General features: G+C 46.5%; 1 protein-coding gene across 3 annotated transcripts in view; it reads right to left on the bottom strand.

Annotated features, from left to right (window-relative positions):
• The window catches only part of ITGA6 (integrin subunit alpha 6), an 81,797-nt gene that overhangs the window by 32,769 nt on the left and 36,613 nt on the right, over window positions 1-12,415 (bottom strand). For all 3 annotated transcript variants that reach the window (XM_089328149.1, XM_017342933.4, XM_017342934.4), the window contains exons 2-9: window positions 11,116-11,240; window positions 9,125-9,204; window positions 7,427-7,682; window positions 6,049-6,180; window positions 2,764-2,974; window positions 1,600-1,793; window positions 1,371-1,459; window positions 400-518 (exon numbers count right to left, since the gene is read on the bottom strand). In XM_089328149.1, the coding sequence (XP_089184275.1) occupies window positions 400-518; window positions 1,371-1,459; window positions 1,600-1,793; window positions 2,764-2,974; window positions 6,049-6,180; window positions 7,427-7,682; window positions 9,125-9,169 (1,046 nt within the window). In that variant the 5' untranslated portion in view covers window positions 9,170-9,204; window positions 11,116-11,240. The remainder of the gene's footprint in view (window positions 1-399; window positions 519-1,370; window positions 1,460-1,599; window positions 1,794-2,763; window positions 2,975-6,048; window positions 6,181-7,426; window positions 7,683-9,124; window positions 9,205-11,115; window positions 11,241-12,415) is intronic.

Here is a 12,415-nt window from a genome sequence, read left to right on the forward strand (position 1 = left end):
GTGCTGGTTATTCTGTTTTCAATCCAGCTTCCCCATAACGCACACCCCGGGAAGCATACATGATGATGGCTCAAGTACTTGAGTCCCTGCCATCCGTGTGGGAGACCCACACAGAGGCTTCTGCCTCGCCCAGCCCCAGCTGTTGAAGGCATTTGGGAAGTGAACCAGCAAACAGAGGATCTCTCTGTCTCTCAAATAAAAAGGAAGGCAAATAAAAATGTCAAAAAGCATACGTGTTACTATGTTGTTATACTGCCCTCAAAAGAAATGAAATATCTTCCAAACACATGTAAGTCTTTGCCTTTGAAATGCAGATGTTACAAATTTCAATCCAAAAGGTCAAAATGTCAAGGTAATCTGATAACTGAACATACTTAACTGAGGTCTGAAATAACACACCTGAAAATAGTTACAGTATCCGAGAGGGAACCAACAGCAACATCAGGATAGGAATTTCTATCAAGGTCCATATCTCCAGCAATTGAATATCCAAAATACGGTGTCGTCCCCTCGAGAATCTGAAATAAAACAGTGCATCAGATGAGCACGGGCACACCAAAAGGAACTTCTCATCTATGCTCCGAAAGACTCACAACTTTCTTCTGAATGGACGTTCAGGAGTTCACATGTAGCTAAATTATATTAAATTACAAGTACTCATAGGATCTAACATTTCAGACATTCTATTTCACCCGATTTACACAGTATCTCAAAGGACAGAGGAGCCATTCTTTGATGAGTTTAATGCATTAAATTAACCAAGGTATTTCTAATCAAACCTCTCCTCTCTAGTCCCCAAGTCTCACTTTTCTCAAAAGCAATTTAAAAACGTGGGGGTCTGAATTCTCCACGTGCTTGTCCAGTTTCACTTCTGCTTACTTTGCTACTGAGGGAAAGATGAGGGCACTTCCAAAGATCATGGAGAGCACACCTGATGTGCGTGAGGTCTCTGCTCGTACAACCCCATCTCAACAGTCTTCCAGGACTTTCCATCCTCGCCCTCAAATGAGTAGGGCTGCGCTTTTATGCACCAAAACAGAGTGATCGTTTAATTTCGTGTTTCCATGAGCTTTTGGAAGTACCCATACACACCTTTTCCATGTCTTTATACTGTCAGACGAGGGCAGTCTTGTGTTTGAATGACTTTGATTCCCAACTTACCAAAGAAATTTTACAATTAAAACAAGCAAGACATTGCAATTATATATCTATTTTAGAGCTATCTTCCAGTAATACACTTTTTAAAAGGCAAAATTCATACTTGTAGACTTGTGAATAAAACAAAATCAGTATGATAACTCATTTCCACCTAAATATCTATTACAGGCTAAAAACTGAGACAAGCTGTAGAAATCAGGTTATTTGATTACCTGTGTTGGTTTGGTATTTATTCCACTTGCAGACCCATGATAGATAAAAACCTTTCCCATATCATCATAAGGCGCTCCAACTGCAATGTCTGTTGACAACACATTTTCATAAACATTACATTTTGAAAATACTCCAATGCTTTAAAATAAGACACCGGAAAGCATTCATTATTATAACAACCAAAATTTCAATCTGTAAATCATAACCATTTCATCATCTTGTATCTACCTGGGTAGCCATCTTGATTAATATCTCCAATATTTTTTACCGCAATGCCGAACATAGAATCTTTGGTTCCGTTAAGACGAATTGGCTTGACGTTATTCCATCTGCCTTGCTGGTTAATGTAGACATACACTGCACCTCCAACTTCTCCATCTCTATCAAAATACTGTGGGGCTCCAATCACTATGTCTTGCCACCTAAAATACGGATGTGGGAGAACAGAGACCCATCAGCTGAAATGCCAGCAAGCTAAGGGAGAATACCCCAGTCCAGGCACAAAGGACACAAACAGGTACGACAGAAAAGACCTCCAATCTGGACCTAATGTCTCATACATTAAAACACTGGAAAAAAAAAAAAATAATCAAGGTAGCCCGCAATAAACATCCCAAGGAAAATATTGGGAGTGAGAACCCAAGGTCAGCTCCTCAAACTGGAACCATGGTGCGACCACCAGGAAGACCCCAAACCTACTCCACCCTACTCTGATCTAAACCACTGGGCACCAGCAGCCACAGACACATGGATGACCTTCTCACCAATCCTGAGGGTCAACAGGACCCTCGAGACGCTCCAGCAGTCCCTTCAGAAACCAAAGGCCAGGAGTGGGCATTCGGCACAGTGGTTGTCACTCGGGATGCCTGGGTTTGAGTCCCTGGCTCTACATCCGATGCCAGCTCCCTGCTAATGTACACGAAGGTGACTCAAGTACTTGGGTGCCTGCCCCCATGTGAGAGAGCTGGACTGGGTTCCTAGCTCCTGGTTTTAGCCTAGCCCAGCCCTGGCTGTTGCGGGCACTCAGAGTAAACCAACACATGGGAGATTTCTCTCTCTCTGTCTCCCTGCTGCTCAAATACATGAACACAAATAATAACTTTAAAAAATTTAAAGAAATCACAGAACAGAATCATGCAGCTGTCACTCTTTGCATTACTTTTTCACATTTTAATTCTAACGGATCCACAGTCCTAGGGCATAGGTAAAAACTAAAAATCAAAAATGCCATCCCACTTCCTGGGGGAGGTAAGGAGCATCTGCTGCCCCCACACAAACTCTGGAGACGGTGCAGATCTGGAACCCACCAGCCCCACACGAAGGCTCTTCCTGAGACCGAGAGAAGCCAGGCAAAGCAGCAACGACTTGCCGTCAGCGCGGCCACATTCTTACCCATCCTTGTTGAGGTCCACCACCGCCACGTCGTAGCCGAAGGAGGAAGCCAGCCCCTCCCCGTCAAATATGTGCTCCGGCAGGAGGTGTGCTGACTTCATGTCTCTCTTCAGCAAAACCACAGCTCCGCTGTGATTGGCTCTCGGAGCTCCAGATACAAAAGTGATCTCATCTTTGGAAACAATACCTTTCCCTGAGTCCAGAGAAAAGCCTGGAAAAATAAAATACAGCCTTTTACATCCATCCTGTCATTCAGGAGGAGGTCCGTGATACTGGTAACCCTAACGTCCCCTTTTCTTCCACCTCCCCACCAGCTACCGCCTTGACAGGGTGAGTCCCAGAGCTCAGCGATCCGACACAAGGACCGAGGGCAGGGCTACTTCTCTGGAAGTTCCAACTCCTAGTCTACACGACTGAGCATTTGTGTAACTTGAATTATGAATCATGCATCTTCAAAATGAAATCAAATGTTCTTTTAAGATTGAAACTACAGAATAAGGGGATCCAGCTATCACAGGGCTGTTACATCTCAGCTACAGAGAGAACAGGCCAAGTGCAGCACAATCGTGTGCATGCCGTGGGGTCTGGCTATGATGCTATGAGCAGACTTTTACATGAAATGACTCCCTTATGCCTCAGTCTTTCGGGTAACCGGCAAGCACAGATGCTACCCTCATCGGTATTACCATAACAGCATTTCCCTATTTTGGATGAACTTTGCTTTGAGACACAAACATGCAAACCAAACGATGGCTGATGACAAAGAGCATTTGAGAACCTCAGGTGAACAATAGAGGTGAGCCGAGTTGCTGCTGAGACCAGCGACTTGCTTGGTGGGAGGGCCGAAAACATCGAAAACATCGCAGCCACACCCGGTTATAAAGCTCCGGGCAGGATGGCAGAGCGCAGATGCTGAGGTCTGGCGGAAAGCAGAAATGCCCTCCTCAACACCATTCGGATTAAGCAAATGTTTCTCCAGAGGGGTGAGGCAGATGCCGAAGCAGACAGCTCACCCCTTCCATCGGGATTTGTTTTTGGAAAAGCATCACCACTCCCGCTGCAGTTCTCAAATTGTGAAGTGAGCTGAAAAATCCGATGAGCCCCGCGTTCGGAGGAGGCCGATACAATCGACTCCAGCTCTGCCACCCATCTGGCAGCAGAGCCCGCACCCCGGCAGGCTTTCTGTGCGCGCTTCACTTGAAACGAAATGGAAAATAAAAAGATTTATGCTCTGTATGGATCAAAAAAATTTCTAAATGACCATGACCAAGACAATTTATTTGTCATCTCAGAGGTCACAAACCTAGGTAGCTATTCATCATCACATCAGGGGATGTGTCAGGTTGCTCCCTGGGAGGCTGTGTTTTATAAACAAACTGATCAGGATCTGTATAGGAAACGCTGGTCAAAAACAGCAGGCCTGCACACACGCACGGGACAGAAGAGATTGGGGAAAAGATAATTATGCTTGGTAAGGGGCAGAACAGCCGCGCTGCGCTCTCTGCACGATGGGGCCACGGGCGCCTCCAGCGAGCTGCTCCGCTTGCAGGCTTCCAGAACCTCAGGTAGACCATTTTATTCCCCCACCCCCACCCCCACCCCCACTGCTCTTTGGAAATGACAGCCTCGCACACAGCATGGACAAGCACACGGTCACAATACGAACTGGATTTCCTTCTCCAGCATCCCCTTTGCAGGACACTGAGCCTGAAAGCGGCGAGCGTGTTTAAAACACTTGGTATCTCCCTACGTTCTAACAGCGACTATGTCCCTAGAATCCACTGGCATCTATCCAAAAGACCAGAGTGTTGGTCTCTTAACCAGAACCATTGCATACTTCTCGTCTCACGTGATCCCTAAACGATACGTTTAAAGAAGCAGAAAGGTCAGGTAACGTACAGTCAAAGATTGGTTTGTTGACCATGTTTACTTGGAAATCTTGCATTTAATACTCGATCCTGCAGGTGCCCCTCTCCTAAGAGCCGAACCCATCACCCCTGGGGCCCAGGTCCTCCAAGGCCACTGCCGCGCCGGTCACACACCAGCCACTTCCCCTCCACCTCCTCATCTTCCTGATTCCTTCTCTTTCCTTGCTGGGAGGATTATTAATGGTGTAGTCTCAGGCTGAGTCACAGTGGTACTCATCCATTTAAACAAACAAAAATTAAAAACAAAAAGGACACTCATGTTTTTTTAGTGTTGCAGATGTGAAAGGCACTGGCTACACAGCACCTGACTTAGAGCACAGAGTAGGTACTTAAGAACAAGCAAATACTAAGTACCATGTTTCTCTTCCTTTTTCTATACCCTTAAACAGCATTTTTATTTTGGGAGAGATGGGGGTATATGAGCTGAAGTTTTTTTTTAAATGAAGAGTATTATGAATATTTATACAATTTAAACTTCTTAGTGTATGTTTACAACTAGCTCATTGTTTGGAATGAGTCACACATTTACACCTATTTTTTCCTCTTTTACCTTCCATTATCCCAGTAATATCTCTTGCATATGGGTGCTTTTCTCCTCATTTAAAAAAAAAATAGGTTACTATTTAGGTTTAGGAGATTTTTTTACATTTTCCCAAGAAATGCACAGTAATTATTCTTTATGTCAACTCATACCAAGAATTAGAGCTTTTAAAAGCCTTTGTGTAATTACCATAATGCACATGAATAATTTAGGACACCATTAGTAATGCAAACAAGCGTGGGGAGTTAAGGAGTTGGCATTTAGAATCCGGGTGTCCTCTGCACCGCCTTAGCAATGGGGCTCAGCCTCCGCGAAGGAGGGTGGGGGATGTGTGGCCCTGCCATGCAGACCCCCGGCCAGAAGCAGGGCCAGCCCTTGGAGAACGGCAGTGGCACAGGGGCGACCTGGAGGTGTTGACCTGCCACGGAGAGCAACTTTACAGAGACAGAGCTTACGCACAGCACCAGAAGTGGCCCAATTTGGCAAGGGAAGGCAGCACAGCCGCCTGCAAATCACAGCTGGGTGAACGGCTGTTTCAGGTTCCAGAGGCCACCATGACCTCAGGACACACAGACTTCCAAGTAAGAGGCCGCCAACTGCAGGCAACAGTAGCTTGCTTCCCCTCGGGATGGGGCCCAGCACCAGTCAGGCAACCTCCAGATCACCAAGGCTCACCAGCACCCAGAGCTTGCAGCCACAGGCCCCTGGCTGCCCCCGGCTTAGTCTCAGCCTCGAAGCCCAGGGGCCGGTGGGCGTGCGGAGGGCGGCCGCACGCGGTGTCGGCGAGGCTGGGGTGCCGCCTGCGCTCAGGCCTACCTAAGTAACTGTTAGCAGGGACAGGAACGAGACTTTCATCATGGTCAGTCTCTCCGCCAACTTCATAAGGCCCATCTTCAAAGATGTTCATGTCAAAAAAAGTGTTATTCTTTTGCTCTACGCGAACAATCCCTACAGGAATGAAATGGTACAAACAACAACAAAAAAAGTGAAGATGAAACAAAATAAAATAAATGGTTCCAGATAAACACCCCCCTCCCGGCCACATATTCACGGAGTTTGGAAGGAAAATGTGAGGAAAGGGAAGATTTTTAAGGTGGCTAAACATGTCTCTGCCAATTTTTATGTGAAAGAAATTTGCTCTTGCAATAAAAAAAAAATGCATTTTCAGGAACTATCTTTATAATGCCACAAAAATGGAGATGGAAATGGAATGTTTAGCTTACAACATCGACAGAAAACTAGTTTTCTAAATGACATGAACTCGTTGTATTCATAAATGTTATGTTTGCTGTAATCCCAGATCAATTTATCATCTTTTCTGCAGTGCGAGAGTGAAATGACCACACTGAGTCAGGCACTTGGCGCCTGGGTTCAAGTTCCAGCTCCGCTTCAGACTCCAGCTTCCTGCTGGTGCGGACTCCGGGAGGCAGCCTGCCACCTGTGACCTGAACAGAGTTCTGGCTCCCAGCTTCAGCTGTCGTGGGCGTTTGGGGACTGAACCAGTGGAGGGAAGATCTTTCTCTGTCTCTGTGCCTTTCAAGTAAGTTTTAAAAATTTAAAAAAAAAAAAAAAAAGTATATATTTTGTTTAAATCACTTAAGCCAAAATTTCCTTTTTAAAACTCTTATAACTGGTAATTAAAAGATAAAATTTCATAAACTTAGCCCAAATCACTGTGTGGCTTTTTAAAAAAGGCAACAATTTAGGTTAGGATTTAGAAGTAGATAAGTCACATTTCCCTATGAATTACAATAAACACTCTGGGTAAATGTGGTTTTTGCTTTATATGGCACTTATGCTTGTTAAAATAAAATGATTTCTAAGTCATTGTGTGGTTTTGATTAGGTCAAAATACCCTAACAAAGTCTATTCCAATGAACAAAAGCAAAACCACTCAATTGTTATTATACCCCTCCTGGAATAAGTTACCTACCTGTATTCACATAGTTACTTCCTTGTCTTAACATAAAGTACCAACTGAGGGAAAGAAACAGATCTCAAAACCGAAACACACACTGCGATCATCATGTGTTCTTACAAATCACATCATTTAGATTTTTAGTTCCCTACCCACTTTCATATATAAATGCCTGGTTTACACATGTTCACTTAAAATGTACTAACTCACAGTGCGTACACTAGAAATGCCATAGACCGTCTAACCCCATTTCTGTAAATACAAGCAACGTCCTACCTTTCCAGTTGTAAGTACCCGGAGCTCCAAACACAATGTAGTGAAAGTCTTTAGTGAAAGTGGCTGCTACACCCTGCTGGCACGAACCAAACTTCTCATGGCCTCTGAGTCGGCCGTCACAGAAACTCCAGTCTCCTCCGTCCATATCGTCCTCGATCCTGAGGTTCTGACTCAGCACGTAACACCTCCCAAAGATGTCTCGTGACTCCTGCTTTGTATTAACGTGCTGCCTTTTTTCATATCGATGAGCACATGTCTGCAAACAGACAGAACAGAGTAGCCCACTCATGTCAACAACCCTTGTGTCGCTAAAATTGCGAACCAAGAACACTGTCAACAATGAAGAGGTTAATTCTAAGTAGGTGATCAAACCATGTCCTCATCCTGCACTGGATCCCAAACCAGCTAACATTCCCTAGAGTGGCACTGAGGGGACCATGACCCAGCGTTGAAACCGGGACTTCTGTCTTATCCCCACTCAGAGAACAATGTTCCAATCCAAATATTGAAAGCCAATCTGCAACCACAGGCAATTTATCTGGAAATCCACCTGTTAACATAAACAAAGGGAGACACCTTCTTACTTCATTTGTGGAACTTAATTGGCTTTTAGTGGCTGTGAAATAAGTAATTATGTGTGTGAAATAAGCAATTATGCTCTGGAGGAGAGAAATCACGGACACGTATTCATAGGGTTCAAGCAGGCCCAGCAAAACAGAAGACGTTTCCCTTCTACCCAAACATGTTCCTTGTGATCTGTCCCAACCTACACTCATTTGCCTCAGTAGGTTTTTAAAAGGCAGAGAGGATCACACCACCAGACCAGATGAAATCGTATCTCTAATTTCCGCAGAGTTCCATCACACCCCCCACCAACACAAGAGGAACAGACTTGTAAGACCCAAGTCAATTTCCCAGGACACCGCCTTCTAGATGTCAAAATCCAAGGTGCACTGAAGTTTTCCTGGTTCTCCAAAGCCTGTGTCGGTTTTGTTCCAGCAATTCCAACAGACAAAAGGATCCTCGTTCCAAGGGGGATGCACCTCCAAGGGCTAGCACCACCCACCCACCTCGTAAACCCCCTGTTCTTTGCTCCTACTTCTGTTTGAAGAAGCTCAGGATAAATACCAAGAGAGCTTCCATTACCTGATGTTAATTCCAAGGTCATTCTCATTTCTAACACTGACCTATGACAATTATAAGTTCCTAGGATTAAAAACTGTGTCTAGTTTGTTTGCCTTTTTTTTTGCTTTAAGACCATATGGAGTTTTAGGGGCTAACGCATAGAGATTTATTCGAAAGTCCTTTGACATATGCAAGTTCTGAAGAACAGCATCCAAGTACAAGGTATTTTAACAAGTTCAGGGAATAGTAAGAGATTTATTTTGGTGCAGATAACTGTAAAATTCATGTAATGAGGGGTTCAAAATAGTCATGAAAAATGTGTATTATGATAAAAGCATACATGGATTTCCAGTTGTACCACACCACAATAAACTTCTCGTTTAATCTCATTTCTCCCTGAACTTTCTGAAGTACTCTCATGGATCAGGAGTCACAGGAGAACAATGCTTCGGTTTCCACTCAGCGTCCGTTCCTGCATAAACGCAGTGAGTGTGCTAGGACGCCGCCTGTTCCAGCCAGTGCAAAAGTCCTGGTGCCTGCACGCGACGGGAGAACACGCGCGTCCACACTTACCACCACCTTGCCGCCTGGTCCCTGACTCCGGACCGTGACCCCCATCCACTGGTCCTCCTTGCTCTCGGAGGCAGGGTCAGCTGTGGGAAGCAGCACAGGGGACACCCACGGTTAGCGCTGCCCAGGCACTGCCCAAGCCACAAAGAAATGAAGAGACACCACACAGTGCTTCCACGTCGCCTGCACTCCAAGTCCCGCCGCTCCGGAAATGCACTTACTCAATCCAGAAAAATGGATTCCCGTCTCAGGAACTCAGAGAAGTGGTTATGGGTAAAGAACCTCTGGTAACAGTCTACACGTGGAATAGCAAGCTCTGCGTGGTGCCCATGTGTCTGCCCTCCCTTGATAGCCAGGTCCTGAATACAGAAAGCTGCTTGAAACTTGTGCAGTTGAGGGGGGGCAGCCTCCAAGAGACCCCCTTAGAGCAACAATGTAGAACCCAACTACCTTCCAAACCACCAGAGCAGGCACTCTCTACCCCCGCCCCCATCCCCACCCCCGACTTTTAACACAACATCACTGCTCTTCTCTTCAACTGAGACAGGGTGATAAGGTTTCAGAGTTACTTTGGCTCTCTTAGCTGACAAGCTCCATCTTTTATCAATAACAAAAGAGTGTAATATATTTATTTTTAGGAAGAAAATTAAAAAGTTACAAATGCCACTATGTGCTCATTTTGCTATCCATTCATACCACTGATATGGTCATGTATACAAGCTTATGCCTTCCTCAATGAGAAGACAGGCGTGATTTTCTTTTTTTTTTTTTAATAAGATTTATTTATTTATTTGAAAGAGTTATACAGAGAGAGGAGAGGCAGAAAGAGAGAGAGGTCTTCCATCTGATAGTTCACTCCCCAACTGGCCGCAGCAGCCAGAGCTGTGCCGATCCGAAGCCAGGAGCCAGGAGCCAGGAGCTTCTTCCAGATCTCCCATGTGGGTGCAGAGACCCAAGGACTTGTGCCATCTTCTACTGCTTTCCCAGGCCATAGCAGAGAGCTGGATCAGAAGTGGAGCAGCAGGGTCCTGAACCGGCGCCCATATGGGATGCCAGTGCTTCAGGCCGGGGCGTTAACCCGCTGCACCACAGCGCCAGCCCCGACAGGCCTGATTTTCAATCTTGATTACAAAACCACAAAAAGTGAACAACTTTAATAGAAAATACCAAAATTTCACGAGTGAGATTGCTCTGCTCTATCAACAAGAAACCAGGCAAACTGGGGTGAACACAGGGTGCAGCACAGCCTCTCCCAGCTACTCAGAATCCTCACAAAGCAAGGAATAATCTGAGACAGGAGGGCACATTTTATCATGTTGGCCAGCTCCCCCCACCCCCGCTCCCAGGAGGGGCTGACGGTTCAGCTTCTTTAGCTATGAATTAATTCAACAGCCTCCTGCAGAACCTCAGGGCATCACTAGGTGGCAACATCAACACGCCAGAAAGTTTATAGACCACAGAAGCAGGAGGATCCCAGCAAAACACTGCACCCAGTTGTGACTGACAAAGTATTTTCAAGGCCATGCCAAACAGCCAAGGCTGATGGAGCTCAAAGAGGTCCCATCTGCAAGAATAAATGCTTGTACCCGCTCCTTTCACCAGAGGAAGGGCAGGTGGAGTACAGGCCAAGGGAACACAGAGGGTACAGTAGCACCATCTGGCCAGTGTCATGGTCCCACATGGGCACTGGTTCAAGTCCTGGCTGCTCCACTTCCGATCCAGCTCCCTGCTGGTGGCCTGGGAAAGCAGCAGAAGATGGGCCCAAGTGCATGGGCCCCTGCCACCCATGTGGGAGACCCAAATGGAGGTCCAGGCTCCTGGCTTCAGCCTGGACCAGTCTTGACAGTTGCAGCCATTTGGAAAGTGAACCAGTGGAGAGAAAATGTATCTCTCTCTCTCTCTCTCTAGCTCCCTCCCTTCCTCTCTCTCTAAAAAAAAAAAAAAAAAAGAAATAAATAAAGAAAGAAAGAAATAAAGAAAGAGAGAGAACGCACCATCATTGTCAAATTCAATCCGAGTACAAGGCCCTCCGGAGGTGATGTCGCAGCTGTACAGGCCGCCTGTCCTGTTGGCCCGCTGCAGCGGCAGGGCGACTGCCCGAGGGGCCCCCACGAGCAACCTGCAGGAGAAACAGAGAGAGCTCAGAGATTCAAGGTGAAAGCACAGGTAACATTTACACTCAATAGCAACAAGCGAAGGGCCTCCAGGCCTGCCCCACGCCAAGGCGTCCACTCACTCTTCAGCAGCCCAGTGACGAGGGGAACCCAGGTGGAGTCCCAGACCGGCTCCCAGATGCAGTCCAGGCCAAGTGCACAAGGCAGCAGGAGGGCAGAGGGAAAGAAGGGAGGGAATGCCCGCCTCTCCTGGCGTCGGCGCGGCCGCCTGGGGAGGGGGGCCGTGATTCAGGGCTTCAAAGATGCTCTTCACACCGCAGGGCCCCTAAGCCTAAGCCGAGGACATCATACAGAGCCCAAGAGAGGAAACCACCACCTCCAACCCTGGACCAGACAACGGTCAGCGAAATGTAACAGGCAACACAATGTCCATTTCTAGCAGTGTGCCTCCCCGAGAGATTCCCCAAGGGCATTTCTGACCGGATCTTAGACCCCCGGTCTATATGAAGGGGCTTCAGAAAGTTTGTGGAAAAAAATCAAATGAAAAGCTAATGTGAATTAATTTTTTGTGACTATTTTGAAGCCTCTCTCCCGCCACACACTTAAGCTTTGGGGATGGGGATTTTGCACAGCAACCAAGACATCACTGGGGCTGCCTGCCGCCTAAACTGGAGTGTCTGTGCCAAGTCCCAGTCTGCTTCCAACTCCAGCGTCCTGCTAATGCACGCTCTGGGGCGCAGCAGGTGACGGCTCGAGTACGTAGGTCCCTGCCTGCCACCGACGTGGGAGACCTCGGTTGAGTTCTAGGCTCCCGGCTTCTGCCTGGTCAGATTCCAGCCGTCAGGGGTATTTAGGGAGTGAATCAGCAAATGGAAGATCTCTGTCTCACTGCCTTTCAAGTTACAATGAAAAAATGTAATTTAAAATAAGTCTTTAAAAAACAACTAACATAAAATGCTTTATTCTGGGGGAAAAAAAGAGGAAGGGATCTGACCTTTGCCTAAGACCTAACTGTACTGAATTACCCTCTTTTGCAGCCTTGGCCTCTTTCCAAGTTCATTCTTCCCCACCGTGTCAGCTTTAGCGGGATATAACTGACACACAGAAATATTTATGGTATGCCACTTGATGGTTTTCTGAGGCAATTTTTACATCTTGGCATTTGCGTCCGAGCTCCTCC

Source organism: Oryctolagus cuniculus, chromosome 3 (assembly GCF_051225735.1).
Source record: "Oryctolagus cuniculus isolate XC-2025 breed Fujian yellow rabbit chromosome 3, ASM5122573v1, whole genome shotgun sequence".
Taxonomy (NCBI): domain Eukaryota; kingdom Metazoa; phylum Chordata; class Mammalia; order Lagomorpha; family Leporidae; genus Oryctolagus; species Oryctolagus cuniculus.